This window comes from Poecilia reticulata, chromosome 18 (genome assembly GCF_904066995.2).
Source record: "Poecilia reticulata chromosome 18, P_reticulata-male-v2, whole genome shotgun sequence".
Classification (NCBI taxonomy): Eukaryota; Metazoa; Chordata; class Actinopteri; order Cyprinodontiformes; family Poeciliidae; genus Poecilia; species Poecilia reticulata.
This window is the reverse complement of record NC_088847.1, coordinates 27,492,721-27,512,390: the sequence shown is the minus strand read 5'-3', so window position 1 is coordinate 27,512,390 and position 19,670 is coordinate 27,492,721. Positions and strand designations below refer to the sequence as shown.

Below are 19,670 nucleotides of genomic sequence, written 5' to 3'. Positions count from 1 at the left end.
AATGCAACATTTGAGCCTCAAGCCAGAACACAAATTCATTTATCTGAAGTTGCAGCTTCCTTCTGCAGTGAGTTAGCAGAAACATTGCATCAGAACCATCAACCTTTGTTTGTGGTCGTTCATAATTAACACTAGTTTTCAGTAAACTATATAAAATCAAGTGTGTGGATTTAATAAATGGCAACCATGAAATGCTTTCTGCTAAACCTTTATGTTTATAGTGTGAGATGAAGTCACTTCTCTGCTGTTCTGTACAATTCAAACAGGCTGAAGACTCCAAAGCTACCATCCATCCATCCATCCATCCATCCATCCATCCATCCATCCATCCATCCATCCATCCATCCATCCATCCATCCATCCATCCATCCATCCATCCATCCATCCATTTTCTTGCACCCTTGTCCCTCAGTGGGGTCGGGAGGGTTGCTGGTGCCCATCTCCAGCTAACGTTTCGGGCGAGGGGCGGGGTCACCTGGACAGGTCGCCAGTCTGTCACAGGGCAACACAGAGACAAACAGGACACACAACCATGCACACACACACTCACACCTAGGGACAATTTGGAGAGGCCAATTAACCTGACAGCCATGTTTTTGGACTGTGTGTGTGTGTCCAAAGCTACCAAACAACCCAAACTTAGACTGAAACAACAATAAAAAATTAGTGAGATTTATTAAATGAACTTCAGCAGACATTTGTTTAAAATTCTGCCAGCTGTGTATTTTTATTTTCAGGAAGTGAGAACTGAGAGAAGGAGGAAGAGGCTCAGCTGAAGTTTTAGGTTGTGGAGTCAAACACCTGCCACCTCTACGCCATGCTGCTGCATTGTTGACTTTACACTGCAAACAAGGTTTTGAAGTTATTTTTCCATTTCACAGTTGAATCTAACATCTAAAACCTGCCAGGTTTATTTGACTTAAAGATTAGAAGTCAGTAGACACAGCTTCAAATGTTTGAGAGCCAACAGACAGATTTCATTTGTTGTGCCAAAAAGCTGCAGATGTTGACTTAACTTGTTGACTTTCTCAGATTTATTTGCAGACATGAATCTGAGCACACATCAGTCTCTAACAAAGCAAACGATTAATCTACAGAAGCAGCAATAAATGGGGACTAGCCTGTGTTTGTATAGCACTTCATCAAATCCAGAGAACACTAAAGGACTTCACACTACATTCACATACACACATTCACATGCTTTCATCACATGTTTTTCTTGTGTAAAGCACTTTAAACTGTCTTGAAACCTTATTCTGTACAAATGAACTTGACTTGATTTTGGAGGCTCCAGTACCTGAAGTGTGAGGTTTCATTAATATCTTCAAAGCCAAAGCAGCACAAACGAAAATTTTTGCTGCACAAACCAGCACAAACGTAGCTGCATTGATTGACACCCATTTTGTCTGATTTGAAGACAAAGCAAATTATCTGCCTCAGAGTTTGTTGAATTATGTTTTACTATTTATTACCAACTGCTTTTAATTATTTTTTTCTTCCAATTGCTTCCAAGTGTTTTCTCTTTTTCATTAAAGTTTTTATTTTCTGTAAGAATGTATTAATATAATGTGTTTTTGTTTTTTAGTTTTAATGTCTTATGTGTGCATACAAAGCTGGAAGTTGCCAAACAATTTCACTGTAGTTTCATAATGACACAAAGATGCCTGTAGCTCATAATGATTGTCTGTTCTGTATTATCAGCTGTTGGAGGAAGGCAGAGAGTACTGGCAGCAGAGGAGGTGGCATTCTGGGAGGATGGCAGCTATGAGGGGGTGTCAGGATGGACTGTGGTGGGATTTAGACCCCAAGTCCCCCCAATCAGGAGCTCAGTGACATTAGGACAACACTACAGGAAGAGACGTCAGGTCTACACTACAGGAGAGACGTCAGGTCTACACTACAGGAGAGACGTCAGGTCTACACTACAGGAGAGACGTCAGGTCTACACTACAGGAGAGACGTCAGGTCTACACTACAGGAGAGACGTCAGGTCTACACTACAGGAGAGACGTCAGGTCTACACTACAGGAGAGACATCAGGTCTACACTACAGGAAAAACGTTGGGCCCGTCCTGAATGCAGCGTAATGTTGGATTATGTTTGGACAACAAAACGCTGCCAGATGGTCCAGAAATGGACAAGCATTTATGTAGAGTGCACCTATTAAGACAAAGAGAAAAAGTTTCATGCAGAAAAAATGCTTCCAACTATTTTTAAACATTTTTTAAACTTTAAAACGGATCAAATTGACCTGCAACATAACAGGAAGGTTAAATTAAACTTCTAATCATGCCATCTTGCAAAAACTAAACAAAACGGAACTAAACAGGCAGAATGACCTTTCTAGATTAAATCTAGATTAAAACTTGTGGCATCATAATGCAACAACAAAAATATTTTCCTGATCTGTGTGACGGACGTGACTGTGAATGTTGCAGCAGAGGTTGTTGCCTAAAAATGACAGGAGAAAAGGAGATATGAAAAAAGATCAGACTTTTCTCTGAGTTAGAACATGGAAGCTATGTTACAAAAAATAACTTCTTAACACATTTAAAAAACAATCATAACTGTTCAGCTTCAGTTTTAATGTTTGATTTTTATAAAAATAATGTTTTTTTTCTGAATAATAAAATCTTGAATGTCAAATCATTCAGAAACACAGCTAACAACTGAGATATGTATATTTTTAAAGCAGCACTTGGTGAATATCCATCCATCCATCTTCTTTCACCCTCAGTGGGGTCGGGAGGGTTGCTGGTGCCTCTCCTGCTTATGTTCCGGGCGAGAGGCGGGGTCACCCTGGACAGGTCACCAGTCTGTCGCAGGGCAACACAGAGACACACAGGACAAACAACCATGCACACACACACTCACACCTAGAGGCAATTTGGAGAGGCCAATTAACCTGACAGTCATGTTTTTGGACTGTGGGAGGAAACCGGAGTACCCGGAGAAAACCCACCATGCACAGGGAGAACATGGAGACTCCATGCAGAAAGACCCGGGGCTGGGAATCGAACCCAGAACCTTCTTGCTGCAAGGCAACAGCTCTACCAACTGCGCCACTGTGCAGCCATATATATATATATATATATATATATATATATATATATATATATATATATATATATATATATATATATATATATATATATATATATATATATATATATATATATATATATTTTTTTTTATATATATATAAAAAAAAATTCCCTTCTCACCCTCCGAGGGTGGTCTGTTTCATCCTCTGAGCTCGGGTCCTCTACCAGAGGCCTGGGAGCTTGAGGGTTCTGCGCAGTATCTTGGCTGTGCCTAGAACTGCACATTTCTGGCCTGAGATGTCTGATGTTGTTCCTGGGATCTGTTTGAGCCACTGCTCCAGTTTGGGGGTGACTGCCCCGAGGGCCCCGATGACCACTGGCACCACTGTGGTCTTCACCTTCCAGGTCTTTTCCAGTTCCTCCCTGAGGCCCTGGTATTTCTCCAATTTCTCATGCTCCTTTTTCCTGATGTTGTAGTCACTTGGTATTGCTACATCCACCACAACGGCTTTCCTCTGTTCTTTATCCACCACCACAATGTCCGGTTGGTTCGCCATTACCATCTTGTCTGTCTGGATCTGGAAGTCCCACAGGATCTTAGCTCGGTCATTCTCCACCACTTTTGGGGGTGTTCCCCACTTTGATCTCGGGGCTTCCAGTCCATATTCTGCACAGATGTTCCTGTACACTATGCCCGCCACTTGGTTATGTCGTTCCATGTACGCTTTCCCTGCCAGCATCTTGCACCCTGCTGTTATGTGCTGGACTTTCTCAGGGGCCTCCTTGCACAACCTACACCTTGGGTCTTGTCTGGTGTGGTAGATTTGAGCCTCTATTGCTCTGGTGTTTAGGGCCTGTTCCTGGGCGGCCAGGATGAGAGCCTCTGTGCTGTCCTTGAGTCCAGCTTTCTCCAGCCATTGGTAGGTTTTCCTGACATCAGCCACTTCAGTTATTTGTCGGTGGTACATCCCATGTAGGGGCTTGTCCTCCCATGATGGTACCTCCAGCACCTTGTCTTCTGTTCCCCATTGCCTGAGACATTCGCTGAGCACATCGTCCGTTGAAGCTTTGTCCTTGATGTATTTATGGATCTTGGATGTTTCATCCTGGACAGTGGCTCTCACACTCACTAGTCCTCTGCCTCCTTCCTTACGGCTCGTGTTCAGTCTCAGGGTGCTGGATTTGGGGTGGAACCCTCCATGCATGGTTAGTAGCTTCCGAGTCTTAACATCCGTGGCCTTCATCTCTTCCATTGGCCAGCTAATTATTCCGGCAGGGTATCTGATTACTGGTAAGGCATAGCTGTTTATTGCACGGATCTTGTTCTTGCCATTGAGCTGGCTTCTCAGGACTTGCCTTATTCGTTGGAGGTATTTGACTGTGGCTCCTTTCCTTGTGACCTCTTCAAGGTTGCCATTTGCTTGTGGTATTCCCAGGTACTTGTAGCTGTGCTCTATGTCTGCTATTGTTCCTTCTGGGAGTGAGACCCCTTCTGTGTGGGCGACCTTCCCTCTCTTTGTAACCATCCGACCACACTTCTCTAGTCCGAATGACATCCCGATGTCAGTGCTGTAGATAAAGTTGACATGATTACCTCTAGCTTTAAAATATTTAAGTTGATTGTGCTTAAATATTTGTGTTGAGGGTTTGCTACATGTAATCCACTTTTCTTTTGCTCTTTGACAATATGAAGCAAATGGCTATGTGTTTTTTTTTTAAATAAACACACAAATAAACCTTAAACCAATTTTAAAATAGAAATTGTTGCAAAAGAAAACATTTTCAGGTTCTAGGTTGTATTGAATTGAGTTGTGTGAAACATCTTTTCTCCACCACTAGAGGGAGCACCTGTATAACTATTGCACAGGTCAGCAACCTCTTCAAAGCAACAAGTTATTTTTGCTCATGTTTCTACTGAACTACAGTCATCTAGAACAGTAAACTTATTGAATCAATATCCTCACGTTTTATTTAGCTATTTAGCTTTTCATGGAAAAACCTAAACACTAAAACATTTTGAACAAACAAGTTTTTGCACTAATCCATTATTCTTTCCCACTTTGCTGCAGAACTGGTTCCTTTTGTTTGTGTTTCCCCCTGATTCACTATATAGTTTTTAATGAGTTAAATTCTTAGCTTATATCAAGTTGAATTTAATAGTTTGGGCTGTAATAAAGTTTAGATGAAGTTCACCTTCTAACATGTTACACTAATGTTACCATCACTGACCTCTAGGGGCTCTCTTCATGTTTGAGAGCTCTTCCTCCTGCTTTGTTTCATATCTTTCTTACTGTCACAGCTCAGATGTGTTGCAGATTCTCACATTAAGAGCTCCATCTTTTCCCTCAGCCTTGATCTTTAATGAACTTTACCCTTTGAAAATCGAAGCTTAAAACTTCCCTGTGCTTGTTCCTTAGAATGAGATCAAATATATCTGCATAGAATACATAGGCCTTAGTCTAAGAAGCAAAGACTGATCAAAGGGTTTGATCACCAAATGATTAAAATGTTACTAAGTGAGCAGATGAAGGTCAGCCGAGGAACATCAGAGAGCTGAGAAACCAACTGAGGGAGTAACACTCAAAAATAACCAAACGTTCAAAACTCAGAAATACCAAAATGACCAAACTAAACTCAAAGATGATGACAGAATATGATAGTTTTTAGGTTGTGTAGAAATGTTTAAAGCAGATTTAAGTTTATTTTTTACTTAAAAAAGAATTAATCAATATGTATTTTTAATCTTTATTGAATATGAAGAAATCATTTTTCATATTAATTTAAGCGTTTTTAAATGTGGATAGCAGGAAAAATCCGTCCCAGCTCCATCATCAGTCTTTGATATCACAAGAGTCCCAACAGTGACACCAAGTGGTTGTGATGGTTAAATGTTTCTGCGTCACTTTCAAAGCCATCAGTGAAGCTGAATGGATCGACTTGATCTCCTCAGTGATGTCAGTTTTAAATATGAATAAAAAAGCAGGAATTGTTGTGATTGGCTAACCCTCTGAGTATAATTTTCACATTAGTGTCTCTCATCTACTGATTGCTGCTTTAGATGAATAGATAATGATAATAGATTCTACAGATCAAACAAATATTAATTTATGTAAGTATTATTTATTTTTATGGATCGAATCCTCACTAGTTTTACTAGTTGGGAGTTTATTCAGAGTTATTTATGTCATTTATAGTCGTGATCAAATGTTAAGGAAGTTAAAAAAATAGTGGAATATTACCAACCTATGGTATCCATATCATCTGACACCCATGGGTGTTCCAGTGTTGTAGTTAAATAAATACTGCTTGTGTAAAAGTGTCATCACTCTTCTAAGAACCTGTCATGGGACTGTTTGACAAGCATTGTGGCTTTTAGTTATTTCACTGCCAAGTTCCTGCAGGTAGAATTTGCTTAATTATTTTTGTTGATAGGAGAATTATGGCGTCTGTGTTTGGGGCGATGTTTGTGTGTTGGATGGGGAGGCCATGTGGGGGAATTCATGTCGGGGCTTGTTACACTGCATTATGTAATAATGTAATAAAATTGGGTTTCATAATTATATATTTAATTATTACATTAATATAGTTAAATAAAATTAAACAACACATTTGAATGTGTATTCAAATAACTAATTGAGGAAAGCCTTTGCATTCAGATAACCGACCATTTCAGATTTTACATACTTTCTTAAACTCTCTCAAATATTAAACTCTCTTGTAAGGGTAAATCTTTGCAACAAAGCTGATGGTAGAGCTGCAGAAACATGTTTATGGAAATTCTGTTTTGACTTTCAGAAAACATTAAGTGGTTGCAAAACCTTAATTGAACTGGAAGAATTTGAGGTGAGGTGGGGGGGAGGAGGGGTAGGGGGGATATGGGGTGAGGTGAGGTGGGGTGAGGAGTCAGGAGATGGGGTGAGGTGAGGTGGGGTGAGATGGGATGAGGAGGGGTTGGGTGAGATGCGGTGGGGTGAGGGGTCAGGGGGTGGGGTGAGATGGGATCAGGTGTGTGAGGTGGGGTGAGTTGGGAGGGTGGAGGGGGGGTGATGTGGGGTGAGGTGGGGTGAGGGGGTGAGATGAGGTGGGGTGAGGAGTCAGGAGATGGGGTGAGGTGGGGTGAGATGGGATGAGGAGGGGTTGGGTGAGATGCGGTGCGGTGAGGGGGTCAAGGGGTGGGCTGAGATGAGGGGATTGAGGGGATGAGGGGTGGGGTGGTGTGAGATGGGATCAGGTGTGTGAGGCAAGGTGGGGTGAGTCGGTGAGGTGGGGTGGGGTGAGGTGGGGTTAGATGGGGTGAGTTGAGGTGGGTGAGGAATGGTGAGGGGGTGAGGATGAGTGAGGTATTTATACTGATTAAGTTACTTTCTATGCTATTGAGTCTAGAAAGCCTCAATAGCCTCAATGTTGTAATAACTAAATAAAGCCCTTTTTTCTTACATGTTCTGTCTTGTTATTCGATTTGACAAAACTAACTGTTCCTTTCTCTCCCACTACTTACATGACGCTGGCTCCGCCCCTTCAGGAAGTAGAGCCGTCCTCCGACAAGATCAATCCCAGATCTGTCTTAGATAAATATAGTTTAAGTAATGAGCCTTTTGGGGTCAAGATTTAAGAAGCATTGGTTATTTCTATTTTTGCTGGCTAATTGATTTTGTATTTTATTTTTTTTTAGGAATAACTATTTTATAATAATTTCAATTTCAAAAGTGGACAGATGTTTAAATTTGAGGTTTAAAGAAAATGTGGTAATTTGTGATGAACTATTTTTACTGTTGTTTAACGAAGCTACAAACTAATAAATATTAATTTATGTAAGTATTTTTTTTATTTTTATTAATCTAATCTTCACTAGTTTTACTAGTTGGGAGTTTATTCAGAGTTATTTATGTAATTTATAGTCGTGATCAAATGTTCAGGAAGTTAAGCTTAAAAAATGGTGAAATATTACCAACCTATGGTATCCATATCATCTGACACCCATGGGTGTTCCAGTGTTGTAGTTAAATAAATACTGCTTGTGTAAAAGTGTCATCACTCTTCTAAGAACCTGTCATGGGACTGTTTTACAAGCATTGTGGTTTTTAGTTATTTCACTGCCAAGTTCCTGCAGGTAGAATTTGCTTCATTATTTTTGTTGAAAGGAGAATTATGGCGTCTGTGTTTGGGGCGATGTTTGTGTGTTGGACGGGGAGGCCATGTGGAGGAATTCATGTCGGGGCTTGTTACACTGCATTATGTAATAATGTAATAAAATTGGGTTTCATAATTATATATTTAATTATTGCATTAATATAGTTAAATATAATTAAACAACACATTTGAATGTGTATTCAAATAACTAATTGAGGAAAGCCTTTGCATTCAGATAACCGACCATTTCAGATTTTACATACTTTCTTAAACTCTCTCAAATATTAAACTCTCTTGTAAGGGTAAATCTTTGCAACAAAGCTGATGGTAGAGCTGCAGAAACATGTTTATGGAAATTCTGTTTTGAGTTTCATAAAACATTAAGTGGTTGCAAAACCTTAATTGAACTGGAAGAATTTGAGGTGAGGTGGGGGGGAGGAGGGGTAGGGGGGATATGGGGTGAGGTGAGGTGGGGTGAGGGGGTGAGGTGAGGTGGGGTGAGGAGTCAGGAGATGGGATGAGGAGGGGTTGGGTGAGATGCAGTGCGGTGAGGGGGTCAGGGGGTGGGGTGAGATGAGGGGGTTGAGGGGATGAGGGGTGGTGTGAGATGGGATCAGGTGTGTGAGGCGAGGTGGGGTGAGTCGGTGAGGTGGGGTGGGGTGAGGTGGGGTGAGTTGAGGAATGGTGAGGGGGTGAGGATGAGTGAGGTATTTATACTGATTAAGTTACTTTCTAGGCTATTGAGTCTAGAAAGCCTCAATAGCCTCAATGTTGTAATAACTAAATAAAGCCCTTTTTTTCTTACATGTTCTGTCTTGTTATTCGATTTGACAAAACTAACTGTTCCTTTCTCTCCCACAACTTACATGACGCTGGCTCCGCCCCTTCAGGAAGTAGAGCCGTCCTCCGACAAGATCAATCCCAGATCTGTCTTAGATAAATATAGTTTAAGTAATGAGCCTTTTGGGGTCAAGATTTAAGAAGCATTGGTTATTTCTATTTTTGCTGGCTAATTGATTTTGTATTTTATTTTTTTTTAGGAATAACTATTTTATAATTTCAATTTCAAAAGTGGACAGATGTTTAAATTTGAGGTTTAAAGAAAATGTGGTAATTTGTGATGAACTATTTATGTAAGTATTTTTTTAATTATTAATCTAATCCTCACTAGTTTTACTAGTTGGGAGTTTATTCAGAGTTATTTATGTAATTTATAGTCGTGATCAAATGTTCAGGAAGTTAAGCTTAAAAAATAGTGGAATATTACCAACCTATGGTATCCATATCATCTGACACCCATGGGTGTTCCAGTGTCACAGTTGAATAAATACTGCTTGTGTAAAAATGTCATCACTCTTCTAAGAACCTGTCATGGGACTGTTTGACAAGCATTGTGGTTTTTAGTTATTACACTGCCAAGTTCCTGCAGGTAGAATTTGCTTAATTATTTTTGTAGATAGGAGAATTATGGCGTCTGTGTTTGGGGCGATGTTTGTGTGTTGGATGGGGAGGCCATGTGGGGGAATTCATGTTGGGCTGCGTGGCCTGATTGATTTATGGTTTATAGTTTCCAATTGTAATACCATCCTCAGCTAGCTTTCTGCACATGGTGTTTGCTTAAAGCAACGAGGAAAAAATGTACTCCTGTCTCACAATTTGATGGTAATAGAATTTTTTTTTAATGAGCAGGTGGAATTAAAACATATTGCATTGGATCCACATAAAGAAGTAAGACTGCCACCAACAAGTGGGGGGACCAGTTCTGACTGTTGTCCGTGTCCATGCGCTAAACAGCAATTCAGATCACACACCCTTTTTGGAGTCCTTGGAGGGGTTTCTGGAGAGCGTACCTCCCTGGAGACTCCCTGGTTTTGCTGGGGGACTTCAACACTCACATGGGCAAAGACAGAGAGACCTGGAAGGGTTTGGGTTGGAGCAATGCCCCCAACCCCAATTTGAACCTGAGTGGTGTTGAATCTATGTGCTCATCATGGATCATCCATAGTGAAAACCATGTTCAGGCATAAGGGTGTCCATATGGGCTCTGGGCACCAGGACAGTGGATGACTTTACTGTCGTCTGATCTGTGGCCACATGTCTTGGACACTCGTGTGAAGAGAGGTGCGGAGATGTGCACTGACCACTATCTGGTGGTGTGCTGGCTCTGATGGTGGGGCAGGATGGCGGTCAGACCTTGCAAGCCCAAACATAAGTGTCTGGAACATCTGACAGAGTCTCTCAGGAGACGGGGCTTTAACTCCCACCTCCGTGTCCCCTTATACAAAAAGGGGGACCACAGGATGTGCTACAATTACAGAGGGGTCACACTCTTAAGCCTCTCTGGAAATGTCCATACAGGGGTCCGGGAGAGGAGGGTCCATCGGATAATCAAACCTTGGATTCAGGAAGAGCAGTGTGGTTTTCGTCCTGGTCGTGGAGCTTTGGTTCAGCTCTACACCCTCAGCAGGGTCCTGGAGGATGCATGGGAGTTCACCCAACCAATGTGCTTTATAGAGTTGGAGAAAGTGTTCAACCGTGTCCCTCAGTGAGCCCCGTGGAGGATTCTCCAGGAATATAGGATACCAGGTGGGTCCTTTGATAAGGGCTGTTAGGCCCCTGAATGACTGGTGTCAGAGTCTGGTCCATAACTCTGTTCATAACTTTTATAGACAGAATTTCAAGGCACAGCCAAGTTGTTCAGCGGATATGTTTTGGTGGCCTTAGCATGTTTATTAGTCATACATAAAAATCACATTTTTTAAAGTTTTGTAAAAAGCACCTTCAATTCCTCAACAATCCTCCGCATTAATCTTGCTTTATCAGAGTGCAGCTCTCCAAGACCTACAGAAAAGTCTCTTTCACCATGATCTACATTAAACATGAAGTCCACCATTTTGGATTGAAGTTGCGATTTTGATCCCATTTATAGCCTCTGGTGTTGATCAGACTCATCCTACAGACTCTTGTTGATCGGCTTCTCGTTTGTCCTGTTTGCTCAAGTCATGGGGGATAAAAACTTATCAAAACTGAGTTTTCCAGCATGCTGATGAAATGCAAGGGACAGCATGCTTCCAGTACTGACACTTTTCGGTGGATAGTGTGAGTTTAGCAGTGTGACGAAGTCGGACATAATGGCATACAATGGCAAGATGTCTGATCGACTGGATGCTGTTCCAGTCGATATGAACCACGTTAGATATAATCAGTCCTAATCCAATCCCCAACAGGAAGCTGGCCAACGTTTTGCTTGTGTATGGCGTGTTGGTGTTGGGTCAGATTCCTACCAGGATACAGATGTATTGACTAAAAGGCCTGATGACAACACTGAGTAAATATGTCTATGAGCAAAGATGCAATATTTTTAGAAGCCTGTCATAGAAAGTGTTTGTTCATATCTTCTTTGGGCAGACTGGTTTTCCCTTTCAGTCACACCTTAGTCCAGATCCTGTATCCAGTATTTGCTTTGATGAAGCCCAGGTCTTTTTTCATCAGGTGATGTTTGATTTAGGTTTCTGATAGTCAGGTGAGGTGACACATCAGCACATTCAGCAGGTATAAATAACGGTGTCTGAACATCGGAGACACAGAGGAGAAGCAGAAGTTTGGAATCAAGTTCCTTCCAGCTGCAGGTGAGAGATGAACGAATGAATTCATTTACAACTGTTTTTCACCACTAACGTTTCTCTATTTTACATTGACAGGGAATTTCATTGAATTGCAATTCAATAGCGATCCATACTGACTCCAGATTTTCATCCATTTTGATCAATTTTATCCAGATCAACAGGAAAGATGAAGGTAAGCCTGTACCACGCACTATAAAAAATATCTGTAACTGAATTATCAGTCTAATGATTTACAATGTAGGAAACATGAGGATTGATGTATCTATCTTTATTTACTTTATCCTGGAAAGATTTTTTTAAGATTTAAAATGTAATTAACAAAATAAAAAACAGCAGACATTGTATTATGAAATATCATTGTATTATGAAATATCAATGATGATTAGAATATGAATACAAACAACATATTTAACAATGTAGTCAAAAATGAACCAATCAAACAACTTCTAGTGAGTTTGTTGACTATTAAAAGTGTGAGGTATTTGTTCACTCACTGAAATGTTGAGTGAGTTTGAGTTTTTAAACATATTCAAACATTGAATGAATGCAAACACTGTGCATATCATTGGCTCTGGAAATAACATTTCTTAACAGGATTGATTAAATAAATTGTTGAAAAAAATTGTAGGGTCCCACCTACCAGAAACCATTGTTAAAGCAGAATCCAGCATTAGTATAACAGTCTCAAGCTGCAAATCTGGCAGCACAACATGCAGGACAAGGATAGATGAGAACAGGGATCAGGTTTATTCTGACTAGATGATTGTTAATCAGGTTTAATCTGACTAGATGAACGTTAATCAGAGTTTATTTGATGGGTGATGTTCAGAAGTTGTCATATTCTGTCTTCCAGCTGTCATCAGTTCTCTTCCTCTTGGCTCCACTGCTGGTCAGCTGTCAAGTGGTCAAACTGCCAGCAAACTGTAATGACGTCTACAATGTGGACAAGACACGGCCCAGTGGAGTGTACACCATCTATCCAAGTGGATCTACATCTGCTGTTCAGGTGAACTTTAAGTTTGGTTTGTTCATGAGAATGAAGATCCAGATTAGAGTTCTGTGCATCACCAAACCTGACTTTAGGTTTATCTGCCTTCAAATGTGACACGCCCTCATACACATTACTTAAACTGAAACTTAATATGTTGTTGTTTCAGTTCAAGCTCCAGTTTGTTTCACCTATAACTAAAACAGTTATTTATTGAGATGAAATTGTATTTAAATATAAGTTCACATATTACTGAGACAGTAATATTATATATTTTTCCACATTATATATCTATTGCAGCCAAATTAATCTGTGTGTTTGTGTGAAGGCTTACTGTGACATGGACTCAGAGGGAGGACGCTGGACGGTGAGATTATCCACATCAACTCAACATGAACTCTGATTGCAGAACAACTTGGTTTATCTGAAGGTTCCTGGAGGTTTTCATCCAACAAACATCAAGTCCTGTTGAAAGAAGAGTTTTTATTTTCCTTCCGTTTTCACCTCCTTGTTAAAAATAAGACTCAGTAAATTTTGTCATGTTAAATATTGACTATTGATATCAATTCAGGGTTGGTAAAACCCACTTTCTTTTCATCCTGAATGTGTAAGTGAGAAATTTGTTCACTCCTTGAACAGATTCCTTTGTTTTTCCAGGTTTTCCAGAGGAGGATGGATGGCTCTGTAAACTTCTACAGAACCTGGGCCGAGTACAAGAGAGGCTTTGGAAACGCTGCTGGAGAGTACTGGCTGGGTGAGACATGAACCTGAACAATCAATGCTTGGTTTGCTTATTTATTTAGGACAATAATAACATAATTATAGCCACATTTTTCAACATCTGTTAATTTGCTTGCCCCTCTTCTTCACTATTGTGTTGCAAAGTGATGGTGTATTTACACCAGGTACAGGACAGAGAAGGTGAAAATTCATGCCTTTAATGATCCCTTTAACATTTTAACTCACTTCCTTCAAACCCAAATTAACCAGGTGTGTAAAGATCTCAGTAAAAATCCAATATTAATGGTTTGCATGTCTGTGCAGGTCTTGATAACATCCATGAGTTGACACGGATTCAAAACTGTGAACTGATGGTCGACATGGAGGACTTTGAAGGAAACAAAAAGTTTGCCCTTTACTCTACATTTAAAGTTGATGCTGAGTGTGACGGTTACCTACTGCATGTGAGTGGTTTCAACAACAAAGGGGGCGCTGGTGAGTCATGAGAAAACCTCATCCTAACTTTACTAGGATGGATGGATGGATGGATGGATGGATGGATGGATGGATGGATGGATGGATGGATGGATGGATGGATGGATGGATGGATGGATGGATGGATGGATGGATGGATGGATGGATTCAAGGCACTGAGCATGGATCCCTGCTGAGGGACTCCTGTGTTAGTGCAGGTGTATAACATCTATAATATTAATAATAAAGCTAATTTGCTGTAGTTAGACCATTCAGAATTCATAAAAAACACTTTGAGTGAAATGTGTTGTGTCAGTGATATTATAACCTAGAGTTTGTTCTTATGGTTCTGAAGCAAACAGATTGATGTTGGCTGTTCAGAGTAAAAAACCCGATCAAAGTCAATTTAATTGATCTCATTGATAATAGCCTAGTAAGACTAATGTCTTACTAGGCTGTGTCTTACATAACCTCCTATGATTTATTTCACAAAACATAAACAACTTTTTACAAAACCAGTATTTTTTAATATATAAAAATTAAAATGTTATTTTTGTCTGATCACACAGGATTTTTTTTCATTAAGTTTTCAACTCAATGTCTTTTATATTCATATAGTTTTTGTGTCCTGTGTTTAATGATTTCTGCAGGAGACAGCCTTGCCTTTCAAAACGAACAAAAATTTTCCACCTTTGACAAAGACCAGGACAAGTGGACAAGCGGCAACTGTGCCAGAACACATCTGGGTGCTTTCTGGTACAATGCTTGTCACTATACAAACCCTAATGGGGTTTATCGCTGGGGGGCTGATGCCACTCTCTATGCTGTTGGAGTAGAATGGTTTTTCTGGAAGGGAAATGATTACTCCCTGAAGAGCATCAGCATGAAAATTCGTCCTGTCAAGTAAATCTGCAGGTCAAACATTCAGCAAAAACATGATGAATTGCTTTTTCTTGTAATCAATCATCAACTTTTGACTTCAAACATGAGTCAAATGTTGATATTATTACCTCTAATTATAATCCAGTTGATTGTGCTTTAAATCTTTGGTGAGGGTTTACTACTGTAATCAGTTTCTCTCCTGCTCTCTGATAATAAATAAGAAGCAAGCAGCAATGTTTGTGTGTCTGGATTGATTTACATGTTAAACGTAAAATATGCCAGTTTTAAAACAGAAATTTGGCCAAATGGAAACATTTTTAGAATCAAACCTCTTGGTTAAATGCAATTAATTGAAAAAACTAGATCTTCCATGATTCTCAATAATTTTATGCTCAACTCTGTCACTGTGAACCTCTATGTCTATTTGATGATCTGTTTTGTCACTTAAGTATATCTGATGTTGGCTAAGACAAAGAAATTAAGTTTAATTGGAGTTTTATCAGAAAACGATCAGGAAGCTAAACAAGAACTGCAGAAAGTCATCAGTTTGCTTTTCCTTGCAATAATCTGTAAAAAATAAAAATAAAGAATTTTATCTCAGGATCACAATAAATATTCATAGTCCACATTAATACCTATTTAAAAATAATTACTATTCTAACCTTTATGTCCTTGATAATTTGACCATTCAGAATAATCATATGATACGCATCAACATGTTGAAAAAACAAATTATATGATATTTAGACTCCTAGAGATGAGTTGATTGATTTGATCAGGTTGTGTTTAAGCGTATGTGAGATCAAATTCCTGAGATTTACTGTTGATAAAAACATTAACATAAAAACTGGCATTTTAAAGAAAAACATTCAAAAGCAAGTTGTGTCTAGGCCTGTCACAGTAACTAATACTGCTGGACGATAAATTGTCCCTGAACTTAATGCGATTGACGATAACATTGTTGTTTTGAGAACATTTTCAAGTCATATAATAGTAATAATGACATAAAAATGCAAGAACACATTCTCAAAGATCAATAAACTTTAAACAGTAGAACTGGAAGACACTTGAAAACATCAGAATCAACAATAAAATAAATCATGAAAACAAAATTTAATTAAAAATAAAGGGATAATTGCAACCATTTGGGGTGGAACCCTCCATGTATGGTTAGTAGCTTCCGAGTCTTAACATCCGTGGCCTTCATCTCTTCCATTGGCCAGCTAATTATTCCGGCAGGGTATCTGATTACTGGTAAGCAGTGGTGGAGAAAGTACTCAAAAAATTTACTTAAGTAAAAGTACAACTACACAGACAAAAATGTACTCAAGTAAAAGTCAAAGTACCACATCAACATTTTACTTAAGTAAAAGTAAAAAAGTACTGGCTTTTAAAAATACTTAAGTATTAAAAGTAAAAGTACTTGCTGAAAGCATTACCTAATCGCTAATATCATTAAGTGTACCGATCGTATGTAATTTCAATACATCAATAATGTGCCATTTTAATGAACAGCCACAGATAAAGCCTGTTTTTATTGAGTTTACTCTGTAACATAGTTTAGACTTAGATATGTGATTCTATGCATCATCATTTCAGGGATGGAAACATCTTGTCTCCTGTCCTAACATAACATGAACTTCACTTTTTTTGCCACACATTTATTTTGAAAGAAATCCAACTGGCAGAGGAGGACATGGAACCAAGGAGCCTCGTAGCAGAGTTGTAGTCTGGACCACTGAACCCAAGACCAAATCAAAACCAGCACCCTGTGCTACATGACAATAACATTAAATTTACCTATCAAAATTGCTTCTCAAATTGATCTGAAAGATCCACTTTCCCATAAAAACACCTAGATATTAAATAGTTAGAGCTGAAATAAATTTAACCAGTATCAATTCAAACTCTTCTTCATTCTGTTTTGCTTTCATCTCTGTGCCACAGTACACAGAGGTCTCCTGCCATCCCTAAAAAAATAACGCCCTGTGCGGTTCCCCATATTGCCAATGTCAGAAATAATAATTGTCTGCACCATTAAACATAGCAATTAACAACGCTCAACTATGAACACTGTCCAAGGCCCAATAAGCAAGAAGTAACCAAGCAGGAGGAGCACCGTGACTGTTCTCATCCTCCCTCCTGCTGCAACGTCTGCCACCATGACAGGTGACGAAAACAAAGAGCAATGAGCATGCTCTGTGTTGCTACGTTCTTGTTTTATTTATTCGCCAATATAAAGATATTTCAATGAAATAAAATAGCTACTGCAGTGTACGCAGAGCATTACAAGAACAAAGAACGGCTCTCACTGAGGCTTCAGTACTATAGGACTTGGTCAAGATCCGTCCAGAAGAATCAGGTCGTTCCTGAATGTCATCACTATATTGCACTTTGGTCACAGCGTTGTCCCATATCTGCGACATGTCAGTCAACACCTCCACACAGTAATTCAGCGCATGAGTGACAACTGTTTTTCATCGCAGATGCAACATGTGTCTCTATACAGCTAGCTTTGCTAGCATCACGTCCACAGCGCTTACCTTTCTTTAAGCTTTCCTTCCAAGTGACGCTAAAAGTTGGACGAAGTCCCGCCGTCTGTGAAAGCGAAGCGCTGCTGATTTTACATGTCGCCATATCTTATGATTTCTGCAGCTATTATCGATTAAACAGACATCTTCTCCCGCTCAAAGGAAACCACTGCGCATGTCTGGAGCTCCGCGTGCGAGTAAAGGTGGAGCCGATGGGTGACAACAGACACTAAGTCACGTTATTGCTCGGATTTTACGGCGCCACCTTAAATCCCTGAACTTCACATTTTAACGGAAAAAAAGAGCAACGCGACTTGGATGTAACGAGTAACGCGGCAGTTTTGTAGAAATGTAGTGAAGTAGAAAGTACAGATACTTACTGTAAAATGTAGTGGAGTAAAAGTAGAAAGTACCCATTATTAAATCTACTTAAGTAAAGTACAGATACACGAAAATTGTACTTAAGTACAGTAACGAAGTACTTGTACTTCGTTACTTCCCACCCCTGCTGGTAAGGCATAACTGTTTATTGCACGGATCTTGTTCTTGCCATTGAGCTGGCTTCTCAGGACTTGCCTTATTCGTTGGAGGTATTTGGCTGTGGCTCCTTTCCTTGTGACCTCATCGAGGTTGCCATTTGCTTGTGGTATTCCCAGGTACTTGTAGCTGTGCTCTATGTCTGCTATTGTTCCTTCTGGGAGTGAGACCCCTTCTGTGTGGATGACCTTCCCTCTCTTTGTAACCATCCGACCACACTTCTCTAGTCCGAATGACATCCCGATGTCAGTGCTGTAGATAAAGTTGACATGATTACCTCTAGCTTTAAAATATTTAAGTTGATTGTGCTTACATATTTGTGTTGAGGGTTTGCTACATGTAATCCACTTTTCTTTTGCTCTTTGACAATATGAAGCAAATGGCTATGTGTTTTTTTTTTTAAATAAACACACAAATAAACCTTAAACCAATTTTAAAATAGAAATTGTTGCAAAAGAAAACATTTTCAGGTTCTAGGTTGTATTGAATTGAGTTGTGTGAAACGTCTTTTCTCCACCACTAGAGGGAGCACCTGTATAACTATTGCACAGGTCAGCAACCTCTTCAAAGCAACAAGTTATTTTTGCTCATGTTTCTACTGAACTACAGTCATCTAGAAAAGTAAACTTATTGAATCAATATTCTCACGTTTTATTTAGCTATTTAGCTTTTCATGGAAAAACCTAAACACTAAAACATTTTGAACAAACAAGTTTTTGCACTAATCCATTATTCTTTCCCACTTTGCTGCAGAACTGGTTCCTTTTGTTTGTGTTTCCCCCTGATTCACTATATAGTTTTTAATGAGTTAAATTCTTAGCTTATATCAAGTTGAATTTAATAGTTTGGGCTGTAATAAAGTTTAGATGAAGTTCACCTTCTAACATGTTACACTAATGTTACCATCACTGACCTCTAGGGGCTCTCTTCATGTTTGAGAGCTCTTCCTCCTGCTTTGTTTCATATCTTTCTTACTGTCACAGCTCAGATGTGTTGCAGATTCTCACATTAAGAGCTCCATCTTTTCCCTCAGCCTTGATCTGTAATGAACTTTACCCTTTGAAAATCGAAGCTTAAAACTTCCCTGTGCTTGTTCCTTAGAATGAGATCAAATATATCTGCATAGAATACATAGACCTTAGTCTAAGAAGCAAAGACTGATCAAAGGATTTGATCACCAAATGATTAAAATGTGACTAAGTGAGCAGATGAAGGTCAGCTGAGGAACATCAGAGAGCTGAGAAACCAACTGAGGGAGTAACACTCAAAAATAACCAAACGTTCAAAACTCAGAAATACCAAAATGACCAAACTAAACTCAAAGATGATGACAGAATATGATAGTTTTTAGGTTGTGTAGAAATGTTTAAAGCAGATTTAAGTTTATTTTATATTTTACTTAAAAAATAATTAATCAATATGTATTTATAATCTTTATTGAATATGAAGAAATCATTTTTAAGTGTTTTTAAATGTGGATAGTAGGAAAAATCAGCAGCTCCATCATCAGTCTTTGATATCACAAGTCTCCCAACAGTGACACCAAGTGGTTGTGATGGTCAAACGTTTCTGCATCACTTTCAAAGCCATCAGTGAAGCTGAATGGATCGACTTGATCTCCTCAGTGATGTCAGTTTTAAATATGAATAAAAAAGCAGGAATTGTTGTGATTGGCTAACCCTCTGAGTATAATTTTCACATTAGTGTCTCCCATCTACTGATTGCTGCTTTAGATGAA

At 39.3% G+C, this 19,670-nt stretch overlaps 1 protein-coding gene and 1 long non-coding RNA gene across 2 annotated transcripts in view; both read left to right on the top strand.

The window, feature by feature from the left end:
- The window catches only part of LOC145548954 (uncharacterized), a 120,645-nt gene extending 117,984 nt beyond the window's left edge, over positions 1 to 2,661 (top strand). The window contains exon 2 of the long non-coding RNA XR_014084899.1: positions 1,702 to 2,661. This is a non-coding gene — a long non-coding RNA (uncharacterized LOC145548954). The remainder of the gene's footprint in view (positions 1 to 1,701) is intronic.
- Positions 2,662 to 11,538: 8,877 nt separating this feature from the next.
- LOC145548680 (microfibril-associated glycoprotein 4-like) lies at positions 11,539 to 15,098 on the top strand. Its single transcript, XM_081599569.1, has 7 exons — positions 11,539 to 11,803; positions 11,876 to 11,972; positions 12,654 to 12,806; positions 13,117 to 13,155; positions 13,446 to 13,542; positions 13,833 to 14,003; positions 14,633 to 15,098. Exons 2-7 carry the CDS (start codon positions 11,967 to 11,969, stop codon positions 14,887 to 14,889), a joined length of 723 nt encoding a protein of 240 aa, XP_081455695.1. The 5' UTR covers positions 11,539 to 11,803; positions 11,876 to 11,966; the 3' UTR covers positions 14,890 to 15,098.
- The last annotated feature ends 4,572 nt before the right edge of the window (positions 15,099 to 19,670 follow it).

What these genes read in the sequence shown, in the direction of transcription:
- LOC145548680 (XM_081599569.1), top strand. An exon ending in TGCTGGAGAGTACTGGCTGG is followed by an intron (nt 13,543 to 13,832) that starts GTGAGACATGAA and finishes ATGTCTGTGCAG; the next exon opens with GTCTTGATAACATCCATGAG. An exon ending in CAACAACAAAGGGGGCGCTG is followed by an intron (nt 14,004 to 14,632) that starts GTGAGTCATGAG and finishes TGATTTCTGCAG; the next exon opens with GAGACAGCCTTGCCTTTCAA.